At 37.9% G+C, this 19,846-nt stretch overlaps 1 protein-coding gene across 4 annotated transcripts in view; it reads left to right on the forward strand.

The window, feature by feature from the left end:
* Window positions 1–19,846, forward strand: part of FHOD3 (formin homology 2 domain containing 3) — a 372,799-nt gene that overhangs the window by 339,686 nt on the left and 13,267 nt on the right. For 3 of the 4 annotated variants that reach the window (XM_053980820.1, XM_053980827.1, XM_053980835.1), the window contains 4 exons: window positions 3,038–3,228; window positions 4,816–5,008; window positions 13,085–13,256; window positions 15,215–15,376. In XM_053980820.1, the coding sequence (XP_053836795.1) occupies window positions 3,038–3,228; window positions 4,816–5,008; window positions 13,085–13,256; window positions 15,215–15,376 (718 nt within the window). Of the gene's footprint in view, window positions 1–3,037; window positions 3,229–4,815; window positions 5,009–13,084; window positions 13,257–15,214; window positions 15,377–15,816; window positions 15,894–16,161; window positions 16,200–19,846 lie in introns of all 4 variants that reach the window. The other variant, XM_053980841.1, reaches the window with a different exon arrangement.

The raw sequence follows: 19,846 nt of genomic DNA on the forward strand, positions 1-19,846 counted from the left end.
TGCTGTTTCTAAATTGGTTTACAAATTAAAATAAACATTTCATAGTGTTTGAAAGAAAGAACTTTGAAAGAACTTGAAAGAAAGAAAGAACTGTTATTTTGCATAACAGCCACAACCACTCATTCTTTTTCCCGCAGAAAAGAACATGTATTAATTTAAAAAATTTTAGCGGAGGGTAACTATTCAGGCAGCAAAGCTGCATGTTTTTTGCACATACATGTACTGAGGAGGAAGAATATATGTTTCCACTTTCCTCCAAATCATTGGGCCAGATAAAATATCTGTACACTACTGTCCAGAAGAAACCTGTAATGACTATTTCAGGTTACTGCTTCCTTTTATTCAGTGAAGCATAGTTATAAAATAATGCCACAGCAATTCTTTTCTGAGTACCTTCTATGCTGAGCTCTCCTGGAGCCACAATTCACCTGAATTCCTTCTTAGTCCCAGCATGACCATCCACCTGCAGGCAAGAATTGGTGCATCTTTGGTTTCAAGAAAGAAAGAACAAAAAAGAGGATTCATATTTCTCTACTATTATACATCATTAATTCCTTTAGTAAAGTGTTGGAAATAAGCACATAAATCAGAAGGTACAATGCTCCCTTAGCAATGCTGTGTGAACTGGTAAAGAGTTAGAATGGTATTACAAATTTTATGTTTTTATGTTTTCTTTATGCATAATATATTGAATAATTGGTATTATTACTTCACACAAGTTTTTGTTCTCCTTATCATATGAACACACGATTGGGGATCTCTTGTAGTTGGGATTTCTCATCAGTTTTACTGTTATATTTGTATATAACACCCTAAGCAGAACCACAGACCTGAAGCAGACTGAAATGTAATGGATTCTGTGTCTACACACAAAATTGGCACTGGTGAAACAGCATTTCTTAAAGTATCAGATGGGGTACCTGATTGAATCCAAGAAAAACTGGAACTTTAATATTTCACGAGGATGTTTTCTGCAGGTATATTCCTTTCTGTCCACAACGGACAAGTGGCCAAGCACTAGATAGCTGGCAGACAAAGATTCCATGAAGGTTTGGCACATTCTTTCATGCGCTGTACAGTTTGCCTTTGGGGAGTGCACAGGTACATTATTCTATATTGGAGTTCCTACTTTACTCCTTCCAGTTTCCAGCTTCTGCTCGAGCACACCTGCACTCCACAGAGGTTTTTTCCAGGAGAGTTCAGGTGGTGTTCTTTCTGCAGTCTCCTTAGGACTTCCACAGAGGACTTTTTATTTGTGTTCAAAAAACTCATGAGTGTCCTTTAGCCCAACCTGCCAGTCCCTATCCCTGCTGGAACTTACCACTCTTGTGCATGTGCTGACTGTTGGCAGATTTCAAGGGGCCAGGAATTCGCCACATTCCTCACAGATTTGTTATTCTCCAAAGATGTTTCTTAAGCCCCTATAGGCCTGAACCTCAGAGCTTTTTGATAGATTAAAACTCATTCTGCCATAAAATGTCATGAGTTTAAATTTCTCAGCTACAGAGGCTGAGATGCTTCCTCAACTAGGTTGGATAATTCTTACCAAGAAGATCTAAACCTTGGATTTTTTTTTCCTTAACAGGAATGCTAGTATTTTTCCCCATGTGTGTGTTTTAGATACACCATCTGCAGAAAGCAGCAATGTGTTTATCATCAACAGTGAAAATACTGACCTGGAAAGGACTTCTTTTTTTCAACATATGCATTGATATGGATATAAGAGAAGCAAATACCCCACAGCTGCTCCGCCTGCAGGGCTTTTCTGAATAGCAGAGTGGATCAAAGGATGTTTCTATTTCCTTGGGAAGAGGAAAAATTCATCACTTTATAAATCACAGCAAAAACAAATCAAATCAATACCAGGAGCTTTTTAATAATAATGCATTTCTTATGGTTATTCTCAGTATAGGTCTCAGCAGTTGCTGCACACAGCTAAGAAGAATGAAATAAAACCTGCCCTTGACACTGGTTTTCATTTAGCATTAAGAAATTAACTGGAATATGAGACTGTAACATCCCAAGCACTGATGTGTTTAGAATCTCAGAGCTAAGTCTGTACTTTATAGCTTCAGTTCATCTGAACTGTGAAGTGGTATTATAAAATATTTTTTTCCTTTCTTCAGAATTCCAGAACATGTTGGGTAGTTTTATTTTTCTTATCTGTTGTGTGCTGTGGCTGAGTCATTGATGCACTTTGTTGAGTTGTTAGCAACACGTCCTGAGTGTCTCCTGTAAGAGTATCGCGATTTAAACACCTTTTTTGGTTAATGAATAAAGGAGAGGCTCTCCCTCACCTTCTGTGGAATGTGTTGGCTTCTATCCTGATGAATGTTACTGTAAGGTGCAATCATTTATTTTAAATGTGTTGAGAGACTTTCAGAGTCGTTATATGATCTCGTTACAAGCCAGTAAATTCGTATTGTATATCAAGGAATGAAAGTTAGTGCTGAGATCACTAAATAACACATACTTTCAATAGAGCTTTAAAAAATTCAGGCCCATGAATTTTGTGATTAGAACTAGATCATCTATTAACAAGTCAGTGCATGACCAGGGAATAGATCCAAGTACTTCCTAAAATGGAGAATTGTTGGCGGGGTACAACAGTGAGCAGTAAACAGGGTATAAAAAGCTTTGAGTAGTAGAGAAAAGGATTAAGAAAAAGAGAAAGTTTTGTATTACCTCAGAAAGAACTGAGTCATGCAGTTGCTTGGTGCAAACATGAAGTTATTAGCAAGGGAAAAAACACATCACTTTTTTTTTTTTTTTGGTCCCTTTAGATATTAGGCCTCCAAGAATAAAACCAAATATATGTGTATGGGTATTTCTTTATTTTCAGTTTTCCTTACTAACATTACATGCCTAGACATAGTGTGATAGAGAAAGCTATTTTGTATTGTTTTCCTAATAATTAATAATGTAAATTGATGTCGTGCTGCCACTACCTTGACTTGCATTGTTCGGATATCCAAGTATACAACCGCAGTGTTTTCACTTCAAGTGTTGCCTTTTCTTTTCCTTTCTCTTTTTTCAGGTTGACTTTGAACAACTCCAGGAAAACTTGTGTCAGATGGAAAGACGGTGCAAAGCATCATGGGATCACCTTAAGGCTATAGCAAAGCATGAAATGAAGCCAAGTCTAAAGCAAAAAATGTCTGAGTTCCTTAAAGACTGTGCAGAAAGAATCATAATCCTGAAGATTGTCCATAGAAGAATAATTAACAGGTACAGAATTGTATTGGTGACAGCAATACCTTGATAGTAAATTACTTGATAAAATTATAAGTTATGACATCATAAATACGTGTTTTATAAGTGTTTAATACCCATTCCTTCAGGGAATGTTGTCAGGTCATATGTGGTGCATATTTTGTTATAGTCGCCATTGAAGAAAGATCCCCACTCCAGAAACTGTTATATTTTTGACTAAAAAAAAGCAATCATCCAGGCAATCATTTATTCCCAAGGTGCAATAACTATGTCTTTTGCCTCCTAGTCCCCAAAAGCTAGCAGCTTTAAGTTGATAGATTTTCTGTTTATCCCTGGATGTTTATTAAGGAGGCTTGGCTTACTGTCTGATAAACAAGAATAGGCTGTAGCAAAAAAAATGATGTTTTATTGACAAATTCATCATATGCAGAAGCTGAAACCAGTCTTGTTTTCAGTACAGTCAGTACAATGAGTTCTTTTGTAGGCAGAACCACTCTTATTTGCAAGATCTTCGACTGTGTATTTTATGCTTATACCAGCTGAAGGCAGATTCAAGATTACTCTCCTTAGGATTTACAGTTGGGTTTAATGAAATGGTGAGAGATTTTCCAACTTCTGGATAATTTTTAAATTGCTGTGGTCAAAATTAAAAGATGGATTCCAAATGATCCCAAATTTGTGGGTATACACTTGAAAAGTTGATTTAATTCTTCTTTCATTTTTGTAATGACTTAGGGTTTATGCCACAAGTAAGCAGAAATCCCAGTTGCAATGGAAGGGAAGTGAATTCATTAGTTTCCCGTCGTGTTTATCATAGGCATTGTGCAAGTAAAAAAATATCAACTCTCTCCTCTGATATCCTGCAACTGCTATGATAGTTCTTAAAAATGTTTTCATATACTTGCATCTTTCTAAGATTGGGAAGACTTTTTGTCCTCAGATGTAGATGGAGTTAAAAGGAATTCCCATACACTTTTTCACATTCAGTGTGCTGCTGAAAATCATGCAATATAGAGGCAATAGTAAAAATTGCAAATAATACAAAAGCTCTGAATGCCACAGAAGCAGTAAAACTGTGAATTGAGAGTGTCCCAAACTAACGTACTTGGTAGATAATATAATTTTATGGTCAGTTTTGTGAACCAGAAATTCTTTCCTTCTTGTGTTTTCTAGCCTGTAAATCTGCATTCTTCTTGTCTAGACTTTGCCCAAAGTCCTAACAGCCTCTTTGAAGTTGCTTAATACAAATAAATAGAATTGAAACTTAGTAAATATTTTTTTTCTATAACAGAAATGAAATTGGTCTTTCACATGCCAAATTAGTCATATAAAGTGATGGAGTTCCATAAATATTTTATCTCCTGCATCAGCCTGGGAAACTAGACTGGGATGAAGTTATCATAGGCTAGACTTTCATGGTTTTAATTATAAAACATACCAATGTTATGCAAAGCATCCATGAAAATTTTGTAGCACAAAGGAAATGATGGGAGCTAGTAAAGTAATAAATGGATTCAGTGAAATATAGAGTTGTTGTTTTTCTTCCAAGAGATCATCAATAAGGATTTTTTCCCTTCACATTTATAACTCATTTTTTTCCAGGTTTCACTCATTTTTGTTATTTATGGGCCATCCTCCCTACGCAATACGTGAAGTCAACATCAATAAGTTCTGCAAGATTATTAGTGAATTTGCTCTGGAATACCGCACCACTAGGGAACGAGTTCTGCAGCAAAAACAGAAACGAGCTAACCACAGGGAAAGAAACAAGACCAGAGGGAAAATGATAACAGATGTAAGTGGCAAATGGTATCTCCCATAGCATGGATTTTTAAAACTTTCATTCACTGCATGTGGTATATGAAGTGTTGTTACTCTATTTTAATTTTAGAGGTCCTTGTGCTGTAAGCAATGAACTCTCCTCTATTAGAAGACAAAACTTGAAAGTCCTTGATTATGTATAATTTCTGCTTCATAAAAATATATAGGACAAAAACAAACTGAAATTAATTATCCAAAAAGAACTTCTCAGTGTGCTGCACAGTGTCCAGGTTATCTACAAGACATCAAGAGCCATGTGTATCTGACCAGCCAAGAATATGAAAAAGAAACAAAAACCTAGAAATTATAGTCCTAATTGAGAACATAATTTAGATGATGAATCATTGTAGCCATTTAAGTGATTTTAGCCAAATTTTAATGGATTTTTTTCTCCATCTTTGAATATTCTAGTATAGTCTTGAGCCTTGATACTTTATCTATTTTTATGTCCGTATATATACACACACACACATATATATATATATATATATATATATATATATGCACATATATGTGTATTTCATGTGCATCTTTTTCTTAACTTTAGAGCATAGACCAGCCAATTTTATGGTAACAGACTACTTTGGGATTCTGAAAGGATGGACAAATTTATGTCCACAGTAGATGTTACTCTGCAAACTTTTTGACTGTAAGATTGCATACTCATAGAATAAATTAAGATTAGTTTTCTCAGCATAATAGGTTTTAAAATCCCCTTTTTCTATTTTTTTCTATTTTTTCTTAAGTTGATGTACTTTGACTCAATCCAAATAGAGTTTTAAGAAGTGCCAGTACTTAATAAAAGTTTCCAGCTGTCTCAAAATCCAAATCTGGAGTCTCGATTAAACGCAAGTGTTTCATTGCATATGAAGCTACCCCTGCCTTTGGCATGACAAGCCCGAAGCTGATTACAGTTTTATGGCTCAGGCAACATGGGTCAATATAAATATATAAATACATATATATGTATTGGGACTAACATGAATTGAGATTGCATTTAAGTCATTGACTCACAATCATTTGTAGATCTTTCCTGGCAATATCCTCTTTACATTTGGAAATCTGCCCCATCTAGAGAAAATGTTAAACCTGCATTATTATCAAAGAATTTTTTTCTTTTGGTGTAGTCTCAGGTTAAGGAAGAGGCTCTGATTTTATACAAAGGGTATAATACAGTCATACAAATTTACAGAACTACTACTAGAGAAATGAAATCACTTTCTGCAAGTGCTTCTTTGTTTTCCTGATGTGTTCTAAAGGAGCCAAAAGACAGCATTAACCAAAGCATTTTGTAAATTAAAATTTTCATTCCCTCAGATAGCTTTGACACTTTTTACTAGTTTAAGAAAGACTGAGATATAAAGGAGTTACTGTTTTCCTACTGTGTTGCTACCATATAATGTAGTGTTTATGCATTATCTGTCCAGAATTACTGCTGTGGCAGGACAAAAAGCTTGTCTATGTCCTGCCTGCAGAAAATGCAAGAGGAAAAGGAGTTCTGGTCACTGGCAGTTGGGTTCAGGAAGCAGAGAAATGGGACCCTTTCAAACCACTAAAAGTCTCAGGCTTGACAGTGAGTCAGCAAGGGTCAGAACGAGGGACAATGGCCTGAAAATGGAGGGAAGGAGGCATCAAGACCTTTTCCAGAACAAAAGTAGAATTGGAGGAAGATCTCTTGTTAAGCTCAAAATGCTGTTGAGATTTGGCAAGAATTAAATGCCATCTGACAGTTAGTGTTACACCAAAAAATATCTTGCAGATCTTAAAAAAGGGAGCTTATTTTGCTTATCACTAATTTATAATTATAGAACAGTCCTATTAGCTTGAAACCAAAAAGCCTGCATGAGTAAAAACCAACTGTCTTTGAAAGTGCCCTTATAGGAATGTTCTTTAAGGGAGTTATTAATGTGGCCGCATAGTTATTTCAGAATTAGCTAAATCTCTTTGACCATAGCCCAGTAACATGGCCTCGTTTACCTTTTATTTGAACTGCAGTATATGGTAAAACTGAATTGAATTGCATCAGACTATTTGTCATGGCTTCCTCCGACAACTTCAAAGTTATATCTACCTCAAAACAAGTTTCCAAGTCAGCAGGATGGAAGATATTTATGTCTGAAGAATTATGAAAATGTGGAGTTTTATTTTAGTTTTGTTTTGGCTGTGGTTTGTATCTGGTCTTGATTTTCTTAGTGTTTTATATTTGAAAGCTTGGAAAGGGGAGATAGATCAGTAATGCATTCACAGTGATTCACTACTTACAAAATACTGATAGAATAAAGTTGAGATCTTGACATTGGAAAGAAATTCTTTGTAGAAAGTGATTATAATATGCAGTAGTCATATGGAATTTTACTTTCTGCTTTTGGTGGCCTTAAAGTATTGTGCAATTATTTGAAATTTACTTCCCTGTCCTTTTGAAAGTTTCCGCAGGGTCTCGTTTTTATCACCTCACAGTATACTGCTTTTAGGCAGATGAAGAGGGATTCTAACAAAAGCAGGAAAGGAATAAGCCAGAACCAGCCCAGTTTGTAAAGAAAAGGCCTGTATCTCTTAAATATTGTCCCCTCTGCAGACTTGGAAGGCAGAGGGGTGCTGGCTTGTTGTGTGGAGAGTCTGCTGGCTCTTTGCATGGAGAACTTGCATCAGCTTCAGCAACTGCTCACATGGAGTAGAGCTCAGGAGAACCATGGGAAACATTTCCAGTCTTCCTTTCAGCCTTTTACCACAGATATCTTGGTGTTTATATGTTCTTTAATAGCTGAAGTGGACTGGGCACTGTCAGTTTAAATCTTGGTGAATGTTGTCTGGAGGAGAGGAGTAAGGAAAAAAACCCAGTTATTTGCCATGGTTTCACAGGGAAAATTGTCTAGTCTTTGTAACCTTATATCTGGCTTTAGCCAATGATGGCACTCATTTCAGGCACTAAAAGTAACAAGCAAGCAAAACAGGGAAGAAATGCAATTATAGATACAAGTCTCAGCTTTAAAATGATTTTTTATAATAGTAGGTAATATAAGCATCTGTCGCCCAGATTTATGAAGCTCTTCTTTTCATGATACTTAAGAGTTTCAATTCCAGAATTGCTATGTAATAAACATAATATTTTGAAACAGCAGATCCACTGCACAGAAATGCTAGCCTAAAGGAAAAATGTGAGAGCAGGAGGAAGAGAAGGAGGGAGATATCAAACTGTCCTCCAACATCCAATATTGAATGACAGAAGAATCAAATGGCCTTTTTCTCCTTCAAATTAACATCTTGTGTCTGCAAGTGGTACTCAGTATAGCAATAGTCTTTCAGTGGTTTTTTTTGATAATATTACATTTTAAAAATTCCTAATTTATTGCTATTTCTCTGTGTTTTTATAATGATGTAAGTAAATACAAGAAGAATGAAGAAGTAAATACAAGGCAGAATGTACACACCAGGGTGAGAGCATTTTCCCTCGTGAAACATAATGTTGACTTATTTATTTTGCTGCTTTTACTTCTGTTGTCAGTATTTGCTAGAGGCAAATGCCTCTTCAGGCATGGAAATATGAGGGAGTGGTGAACTATTCCTCCTGTGCACTGGAGTAGCTTCGTGTGTAGGACAGTGGTTCTAGGAGTGAGTGTTCTCCATGTGGAGCAGGAGAGAGAGAAATGGTAATGCCCAGGTACCGGACATGAGCAAAGTGAAGCAAAGAAGTGCCCTTAAAGTGAGTCCACAGCATATCATTCCTGGCTAGATTAAACGGGCTGGAAGGCCAGCAGCTGGGCCTATACCCTGTAAAAATCTAGCTTGATACAAAGTAATACTATAATATACTTTTGTTTGGAGCACAATCTTTGTAATGTGTATTCTCTAATATTTTACCTTGCCCTGACTGCCTTTTTGTATTGTTTAGCTTAATTTGCTCTCCTGCTGTCCTTTACTTATTAGCTGGATGTACAGAATGATGAGATAGATAGATAGATAGATAGATAGATAGATAGATAGATAGATAGAATTAGAATAAAAGACTGTTTGTATTTCCTATTTTTCTTTCTATTTCTTACTCATGACAAAAAGTGAACAGTGGTCCTCTTCAGAGAATTGTTTTATAGAGTGACTCCCTGCCCCCACGGGACAGAAAAAAAAACAATTTTAATGCAAAGGGAAGGGAACATACCTGCCATGATCCCTCTGCAAAACACACTGCCTGTGTTTCTGTCAGTACCACTGTGTCCAAATTAGAATAAGCATCTCACTCTTTGCATAAAACATACCCTTAAAAAGTAATGTTAATGTGCTGCTCAGCAGTCACAGCTAATCTTCTTATGGACATTGTGCTGAAACTAAACTGAGGGCCAAAGTAAATCAGGCTTTCATTTTTAATGATGAATGTTTCTGGAACAGAATGTATCAATCCCAGACAGAAATCAGAGCTGAGATGGAGATAAGGTCAAAAATGTGTATTAGTAACACTAAAGAGAGGAATACTATTGGTGGAATGCTTCTTCTAAAAAAAACCAAAACAAAACCCACAAATAAAAAAAAGTGCATAAAATTTCTGGACTATGTTTTCACTTTGCAAACAATCAAACTGAAAATTATGGAAATAGGGAGCCCAGATACTTGAGAAGCCATGTTTTACTTTGGGAAACTTCCATGTGGGGCATCTTCTAACCCAGTGAAGAATTCCTTAAGCATTTGGGAATACAGATCTAAATAGTTCACTAATTCCCTGTAAAACCCCAAATTTAAGAATACTCCATATCCCACAATATTTTTGTATGTCTGTGCATTTAATGTAGTACAACTGTCAAGATAGTTTTAGATGTCTGCTGTCACAGAGGGTGAAAGCCCTGAATAACAATGGATAATTGCATCTCTGATTTCCAGAATCAGGTATCAGGCAGCTACTGAAGAACTTTAAGCATTTATTGAAAGACTACCCAGCATTTGATTTGAGTGCTCTGTTGAATTGGAAGTTGAAAAATCACAGCTTAAAAAAGGAATTAAAACAAACACTTAAGTGTAGAGGAAAGGAATTGCCAAGAAGTTGACCTCTGCACTGAAAAAAATAGCAGCCAGGACCTCCCTGTGCTGTACAGAGAAGGAAGGAGAAGGAGCCCTACCTAGTGTTGTCAGCTTCCATGAGGCAAACAACCTCATGACTCAAGGGAGAGAAATATCATGGATTAGGGGTAGTTTCAGTTCACCATTTCTGTAAGAAAAATCAGGAAATTTCTACATATCCTACTGGCAGTGACAGTCTGCTCTACATACAATCAGCTTAAAAAAAGAAAAAAAAAGCAAGCTGATTGTCTAAGGCATGAAAATAAATTCCTTATATGTCTTCTATTTTTATGTCCTCCTATTGCATAAACAGTACCATGGTTACCTCTTACTCTGTCATGGTTTGACGGTGCTGTCTTTCCTCTATCTTGCTGTTTGTCCTTCTCCACCTTGTCCTTTGTTTCCAGTGGCAGACTGATGAAGAAGAGGATGTTGAGGTATGGTTCTCTGAAAAAGCATGTCATCCCATGCCTCCTGTGTGCTGTGACATCTAATTTCTAATTCAGAAATGCTCAACTCCATCTGCTCAACTAGAACTATGAGCCATGACATACTTCACATACCTTTTTGTCTCAATCATAAGAATGCATTTTTACAGTCAGCTTTAACCATATGCATTCCTGTCCACTTGAATAAGGATATCCTTATCTGAGGCCTTAATTTTAAGTTTCCTCATTTCTTTTCCTTACTATCTGTAATGTACTGCAAAGTATCTCCATTACCCAAAACATCAGTGATCTAAATGTTATGGATATCGTAAGTTATCTTGGGCTATGGATTACCAGGATAATTTCATACTCATTAAGCTGTATAACCTAACCCCACATGGTATTATTTTATAAAGTTTTCAAAAGCATCAAGATATGGGGATGTTAAGCAAATCCTAACTGTTTGCCTTGCTGTATAAATAGAGAATGAGACACTTAATTCATAGAGGTGAGCCATGGAAGTAGTTCATGTTATCGATCATAAAGTGCTCCTGGAGGTGATGTTCTAGCTCTATTCATAAGAAAATTTTATGGATTTGAGGAGCATCTTTTTTGTAATGCATTTTTTGTTCAGCATTAGAGCTTTCTTCAATTTGCTGACCATAAACAATGTGGCTTAATGCTCACTGTTTCATAGTGGTGGTCATTTCCTCACCAGGCCGGGGTTTGGCCAGCAATTTATGGCAACTTCTGAAAATTAAGGAAATGAAATAAAACTTCTGGCTCTAGAGCTTTGCCCCCAGTGATGGTTTGTGCTGTATAGCTTAGGGCACGGAATGAAAATTACACTAATTTGCCTGTTTATGCCAACATGTAACTAATGTAACTGTGTGAACAGGAACTAACAGTTATATGGAGGCTTTATCCTTTGTAATTTTTTGGAAATTGTATTGATTACTGAACAATCCACTTTGTATAAGAGAGTAGTCTTAATGCAAAAACGGCATGCCCTTTTATAGGAGTTTTTCTCTAATATTTTTCTGTTTCTTAATTTCACATGTGAAACTCTAGCACTTGCATACTTTTCACATCAAAATATTGCAAGCTAATCTTTTAACAAGAAAACAAACTTCTAACTATCAAAAATAGGTCTCATACTGATATATTTAGCTCAATGCCTTGTAAGGATTATTGTTTTGCTACTCAGTTAACTTGCTATCTTACCCCAAAAAGTCACTATGTTAAAATAGAATCATCTTATCATTGGTCTCCAGATTAAACTTTTTCAATTTGCAGTCTTGACATGGGGACTTGATCAAAGCTCTGAAAGTAGGGCCCAGTCTTTTCTTTCAATTTACCATTCTCTGACAGAAGGGCTTTGCAGGTTTGCATCCCTTTAACTGACTGGTTTGATATCATCAAGTGAATAATTAATGTTGTTTATTATGCAAAGAAAGAAGAGAATGCAGCACTTGTCCTTTCATCTGTGCTGAATTAGAGTAAGAAAGATTAAAAGGAAAAACAAAACATACTTTGGTGTCTGATGCTGGGCTGATATGAGTGAGAGTACCGGGGTTTATTATTATCTGTTGATGCCTGTTTGCTGTCAACAGGGTTGGTATTTCCTGCAGTCAGAGGTGTATTTTCAATGTGCTTTGACCTTTCTGTGGATAAGAGCGCAGTGGCGAATACCAGCATCTGAGCCCTTTGGAGGAAGAGTCTGGGAAGGGTGAGCAGCCCAGCAATGCAAGCCCTTCTCCTTAGGAAGTACCCACTTCTGCTGCTCCCACCTGTTCCTAGATGGTTGTTTTGGTCAGTGGTGGTGCTGCTGCATACCCACACTGTGCATGCCCAGCTAAGTGTAGCTGCTGTTGTTCATGTAGTCGTGGTGACAGGGAAGCAGAGGGCAGACTCCTCAATTTCTTGTAAGGCTTTGTTTGTTCATCTGACTTCTGACTGCAGTTTTTGTGTTTCAGCCATAAATAATTTGTCTGGATGTTTTGAGACCAGGGACTTTGTAAGCGTTAGTGGTAATATGAATTAAAGTTACTTGTAGATAATTGTGTTTTAGAGCAGTTTGAGAGTTTTCTGAGCAGCAAGGCAGAGAGGCAAGAGGAAAAGGTGTCTCTTCCTAGACCACTGTGCCCATTTTGCCTTGCTACTGAAAGTTGATTGTACAGAACAAAAAGCAGTTTCTTTTTTCTGTTGGATCTCATGCTGTTCCTCTCAGCATCATGCCTGACCCCAGATCAGGCCCAGTCTGGATCAAAGGTTTCAAAGCAAGTCCTTGCTTTGTACCTTTTACTCTCAGACATAAGGTCAAAATTACAAAGCTTGAGCTAATGCATCTGTTCTTCCTCTGACTGTGTCTGCTCCCTGCTGTCACCCTGTTTCAGGTTTATTTCTGGTCAGAGTGAATGCTCTTGGAGAGGAGCAACTGTTGCAGGGCTCTTTTGGGAATAGGTCTACTCCAAACCGAGCCTGGGACGACACTTCTTTCCTTGCAATTCGCTGTTGAGCCCCTGGCCTATTGTCCACGCTGTTCTCAGTTGAAACAACAAATCCTTTTCCTCCCGCAGTCCGGCAAGTTCTCCAGCAGCTCCCCGCCCTGCCAGAGCCAGCCCCAGGGCCTGCAGTATGCCGAGGATGCTGCCGAGCACGAGAACATGAAGGCTGTGCTGAAGACCTGCTCCGTGGGGGGGGACAGCACCATGGCACTCGGTGTCCGCACTCGGAGCCGGGCCAGCCGAGGTAAGCGCCAAAATTTCCTCTTGGCCACGTTTCTTGTGCTGTGGTAGCCACACAGTGGCCCAAATGTGGGTCATGTCCCCTTTGCATAGCACTCAGCTGAAAAAGTGGAAGGGGAAGGACAACGTCGCAGTGGTGTTTTCATGATAGAAGTGATTTGAGGCATGGGGATGAAGAAGAGTTTTCCTGAAGTTTCAACACATAGACCACAGCCAAAGTAAGGGTATTACGAGTCCAAGCCTGCAGAAATTTTCAGTTCTCCCTGCACGATGATGGTGACTGCCCACTAACACCTGAGTTCTTGTTCTTATCATGAAAGCAAAATGGGCCATCTGGATAATCCAGAATGTGGTTTTCTCTTTATTTACAATAGAAGCAAGTAGAAGGTAGCAATTCAAATTCAAGTGAAAAGACCTTCCAGCATTTTATGAATGACTGGGGAGAGACTGGAGAGAAAATGGGCAGGAAAAAGGTGATGTGTCTTTTAACTACCTCCCTGCTAAACTGCAAAGGTAATGGGTACTTGCTTTTGTCTTCCCCTCATCACTCCCATACTTGCAATACATGGAAGATCGTTTTGGAGTAAAGATGATGCATCAAAATTCAAGTCTTCATTTTCTTCTCTGGTATTTCTTCTCTTCCATATCTGGACATCTTACACTTTCTTGATACTTTTTTTTTTTTTTTTTTTTTTTTTAATACAACTAATAGCACATCCAACTCTGTGTGTGTATAGTTTACTAAGGCTTAAAACCACGATCCTGGCTAAGAAGTTTCACAGCCCCAGTGTAAGAAACCAGTCAGCTAACTAAAGTACGAAGATTAAATAATTCAAGCTACACTGCAACAGGCTGAACAGCTGAAGTAATCCACTGAATGCTGATGAGGAGAGTGTCCTGATTGTGAGGGTCAGTTTGTGTTCCCCAGAAGAACAGCAGAGGCAGAAGATGGGTGATCCAGACAAGAGCTTGTCAGGAGTACTGTTGTAGTAGAACTGCTCCTGAAAAAGAGAGGAGATGAGGCAGCCAAGTAAAGGCCTAATCAAAGCTGTTTATGGACTTCAGGGATATGGTATAAAATGGCCTTGTTGGTGCTTGCAATTGTACCACATCCACTCCTGCAAAGCTCACTGTCAGTGTTCACACTGCACACTAGCCTTCAAATAATTTAAAAACAAAATGCACACAGAACAGTAGCCAGTAGTGGAGAAACCCAAGGATGTGTTACACAATGCTCTGTGGGGTAAGGAGTGCCAGGGCCTTGGATTCAGAAATATGGCTGACTTGTTTGTTCATGGTTTTAACCAAAATCGCTTTCAGCTTTTCAGCTTGCCAACAACTCTTCCACTCGCAGCAGAGCACACACAGTCATGCCAGGACACATACAGCTCTGTGATAAGAAGGTGAATTCTTCATTGTGAATGGGACAGTACACGTCAAACCACGCTTTATGCCCTTTTCTTGTCTCCTTTGCACTAGGTTGGGATACAGATGCTCAGAAATTATTACGTCTTTCTTTCTTTCACTTCAAAAGGACGCGTGTTTCCGATTTGCATCAGTCTCTAAGATGTGCCATGTCTTCTAGTGTCCTTGTAATAGGAGCAGAGAGAAACATGGTCACACAGCACTATCCATCCTTGGCTTATAGGCAGCCTCTAGCAGGCATTTGCCAGCTGTGTGCTCAAGAGCAAGACACCACAGCTTAAAGGAATAGAAAGTGTGTATTACACTATATATATAATTGTGTTTGAGCTCTTGGCTCTCTCCTGGTGCAGCAAGGAGTCTAGGCTATTATTTAGAAATATTCTCCATTAGGCAGCTGCTTCTTTTTTGGTCGAATTGGAGTCAGGATGACTGAGCTGCCTGCTATAATTTCCCAAAAAAACCAATTGCAAAAAACCAAAGTGATGCGAGAGACTTCGTCTCTTCTTTTCCCCAAATTCACTTGCTGGACTTTTCCAGGCCGTATTGGTTCGTGGAACGCTGGCAACGACGATTCACCAAACGCAACAGATGACGCCGCGGATGAGATCATGGACCGCATTGTCAAGTCTGCCACCCAAGTGCCAAGCCAGCGAGCGGTGCCTAGGGAGAGGAAGCGGTCACGAGCAAATAGGAAGTCATGTGAGTATAAGGCTATTAAATTGCTCAAACCAAGGGAACGTGCAAATATTTATGTATATTGGTGTAGGAACCAGGCCTTTGGTAGGCAGACATGCATTGGGAGTGGCTTGAGTGTGTGCTGATGATTGGCTTATGTTCCTCTTACTATTGTTTAATCAGTATTGTATGCAGTGGGTGACTCTGTCTTCTACAGAACTTGAAATATCCTAAGCAGAATAATAAGAATGGCTTATGGTGATTTATGACAGTACTTATGCATAACTAGAGTTCAGATCAGGACCTCAGATGGAGACTGCTTAAAATGCTGTAACCTACTGTGAACTGGCATAAAGATTAATAGTTGTGTCTGTAGCTGAACTTATTCATAAAGCAAAAAATAGTTTGAGATATTTCGCCTTTTAAAATCTTTCTCTCTCGTGCTGTATGCTATCTTTCCGCAGCCCTGAAAACAAAATGTCTACTGCTGCTTGGCTGCAAAGTGGTTATAGAGGAGTTTAACTTCCACTGGGAAGAAAAGGTAGCACATTTATGAGGTGGTCTTTCAATGGTGTAGTGTGGCCTTGGGACTGAGCTGCGACACCCAAGTTTGAGAAGTTTGTTTTCATGGCTTAGTAAATCCAATGTTTAAGAGGTGATGGACTTTCTGGATTTGTTTTTTTTTTTTTCCTGCAGAAACTAGTGCAAATACTATGAGAAGGATAACTACCCAAAGAATGTAAGATTTTAGTGTTTAATATCATTAACCATATGTGGCTTTTTGACTCCCTTTCCATCCATTTTTTTAGCATTTCTGGGAAGTTAGGACAAAGAGGAGACAACAACAGTGAGTGAAAAATGACACAGATTTTCTTTCTTGTGGAGTTGTTCTAACATAATGGGTGATCAAAAGCATTTGGTATTTGCTATAAATTAGCATGTGCTGAAAGCATATTCACTTTCCCCAACATTCTAAAAAAAGGAACTTATGCATGTGGCAAGAGCAGAGGCAAAGTGGACACTCTGGATAGATGAGCCAGTCTCTAAACAAAGAAAATGAGCTGACACTGGATTGTCTGTCTTACTTTCTGTCATACACTGTGCCTTACCTCTTTCTGGCATCACCTGCTGCTACCCACTTCCCCACACAGTTCTGGTGTTCCGCACATGCTGACTGCTGCAGTTGGCTTGTGCAAATCAAATAAATCTCCTGTACATTTGCCTATTTCCATGCTTTATCCCTATTTCCACAGTTTATCCCATATTAAAGAATCTCCCCTATTGGAAACACTGTCTTCATACACACATATACCAAAACATTTTATTCCTAATTTTTGCTTGATACTTTTCTTCCCTAGGAAGCACTTGCTGCAGAAACAACAGAACAGGATAATGATAATAAAAATACTACATTATTTTTCAATTGAACTGTCTTTTATACTCAGTAAAAGCATTAACAGGGATTAAACATTCAGTAAATGTTTAGGCTGGGACTGATTTCCATTGTAATTAATCATGATAGAATCCAGCTCTTGTGCTTGTTTGTTCTTCAAGATCTGGATGAGACTCTTAAGTGGATTAAAAGACAGTTTCAAAATAAACATAAAGTTCAATAGTTCAATGTCCCTTTTAGCTGACATGTGCAGAAGCGTGGAAGGAGAATATCCCAACTGAACTGTTTCACTCTGGTAGATAGTCAATATACTTGATGATGAATTAATTAAGTAGTTTATCTTTAAAATACACTCAGCTGGACTGATAATATGACATCTCCAGGAAATGAAGAGAGATTAGCCCTTGCTAATGCATGATGTGAGTTAAATGAGCAGAAGATATTCCAGTTAGAAACACATAAACATGTAAGAAAGTACATTTTTAGGCATATCTCAATGATTTAGATTAGCAGACACTACGATATTTATTACCTGTAGAGCAAAGAGACCCTATTATCTGATAGGTTTGATTCATCACCTTCAATCTTCAGACTCCCATACACATCTTTTGGCTTTTGCCATGAGCTTGGTATTCAATCTGTTCAGGAACATCAAAGAGAAACTCACTTGAAAGGAATTATTTTCCCTGTGCATCATGTTGCATACGTCTCATTGCTTTCAGTGCTCAACTGGAAAACTTGTCAGGCTTTCAGCAAAGATTTTAGTGAGCACAAACTGAGACACATGGTTTTTAGCAAAATCAGAAACCCAAAATATTTATATGTAGTTGCACTATAAATGTTTGCTGTGGTTCCAGCAGAGGGTTCTCATGGACAAGGGATTTTTTCCCATAAAAAAGACAGTGAAATATGAAGTAAAAAAAAGGAAAAAAACCCAAACTAAGTACTCAAGTCATTTATAGCTAGGGGAAAGCACAAATAGGTTTATGGAAAATGTAATGTTATATTAATATTAAATTGTTGCAATGGGAAAATGAGACATCTTGATATGTTCATTTGAAGCATTTTACCTTTTGTGGTTGTTGACATGTGTGACTGTATCTGGTATGTGACTTGGTTAGGGCATAATGATGTAGAAGAGTTTGAAAGCTCAGGGTAATCATCAGAACTATAAAATGTGAGGAGGAACAAGGCAGGGAGTCATCCAACAAAAGACAGATGGGAATAACTGTCTGTATCTGTTGATTGAAGATAGGAAGGGTCACTGATAAATCAAGATATGACTACTAGGAAGGAATTTGTTCAGTGGGAGCTGAAGTGAATTACAGAAATCTAAGGTACATAACAACTGAGGTAAGTGTGTAACAGCTGAGTCCTGGGATGATCTGGAGAGATTCTGTGCTAGGCCTTTACACAGTGGAAGATTTTCAGGGTAAAATTTGTCATTTAGAAGTACAGTAATTAACTGGAAGTCACTGCCTTATGACAGGTGTTCAGAGATCTGCCTACCAGATACACTGGAGTGGCATTATATCTGAGAAAATAACATTGCAGTTGTATTTGTTCATCAGAAAGCCACAGGATTGAATGAGCCACAGAAACTGAAATGCTCTTGCACCCCCTCAAGATAATCGTTCAAAGACAGCTTCAAAGGAAGTTGCTATGGGAAGCTTCTGCTGTGGCTTTTTTTTTTTTTCTACTTATATTTATACTCTGTGTGTAAAAAAATAGGCTCTAGCCACCAGAGCTGTCAATTCAGCAAGTTTTAAAAGCATAAAAATTAAGTTGAAAATATATTATTTCTGTTCTTGCAGTCTGAGGGCAGCTTTCTGTGAGAAGGTTCTCTATAACGTTACAGGGACATGTTCAACTTAGCAATGAAATAAAGATAATATAATTAGGATTGTCTGGTTTTCTGGTAAGTTTAGGAAAACCTTCACAGATGGTGCAATAACAAACAATGAGTGCAAGGGAAAGTTGGGATAAGAAAGTTTTAGGAATCACTCTACATCAGAAAGACTAGCAGTATCATCCATAAGATACCATGTTTTACTTACATATATTTAATTAAAGAGCCTTCCCAAAACTCCATAATAGCAAATAGGAAGATACTACTGTTTTCCTTCTTGTCCACACTGTCTATTTAAATATAGATCCCTTAAGGGAAAATCAGTCTTCTCAGGATTAGGCTCTTGCTGTGGTGCCATCTCTGTGTTGGTCTCATTGAACTGGATGGACCTGTCTCAGGAGAAGGATACAATTCCTACGAGTCAGCATCAGGAAAAATCATACTCCAGTTTATTAAATATGAATAAGCATATGGAAGATATTTGCACTAATTCTAGCATATGCTGGGTGTTACTCGTGAATGCTTAGAAATTGTGAGTAACACTTGTGAATTCCTTAGAAATAAATAGCCAAAAGGGATTTTCATCTGACCCTGGATGATGAGCTATAATGTAGGTCCTGGGTGTGACTGGTATTTGATGATGAGTAGCACAGTGATGGTTTTATCAGATGCTGCTAGAGACACTGCATGGGGACGGCGCAGAGTGAGAGGCTTGTTTTCCCACACATTGTTTTATCTCAGAGTGTCTGTGTGTGTGTGTGTGCACTCCTATTACTTTTAGATCTTATTAAAATTTAAAATCTGCTTTAGATTTGAGTTAGAAAAGAGGGTTTGGAACACATAATAATTGAATCACAATTTAATATTTGAGTGAGATAACTCGATCAAACTGATTTGTGATATGTAAAAAAGAGAGAGACATGATAATACCTTGTTCTTTTATTAGGCTTTGAAATCATATGGTAGCCTAATAATACACCCCATGACAGACCCTTGAGGTATGGAAACATCTCATAAGGATTTATGATTTATTTGTGTAATGGCTTGAAGGAAGTAAATACTTACAAATCATGATGGAGAAATGAGTCTGAGGCACCACTTGAGTAGGTGGAGATAGGAATTGAGTCAAGTTTACCTGAATCCTAGACAAGTAAACTTAGGGCTGGTGGATTAAATTTCAACTACAGAACATCCTAGGGCAGGTATTTCATACTGTAAAAGTGAAATAGGAATCGGCCTGGTGTCATCAGGT

This window comes from Vidua macroura, chromosome 1 (assembly GCF_024509145.1).
Source record: "Vidua macroura isolate BioBank_ID:100142 chromosome 1, ASM2450914v1, whole genome shotgun sequence".
In the NCBI taxonomy this organism is placed as follows: domain Eukaryota; kingdom Metazoa; phylum Chordata; class Aves; order Passeriformes; family Viduidae; genus Vidua; species Vidua macroura.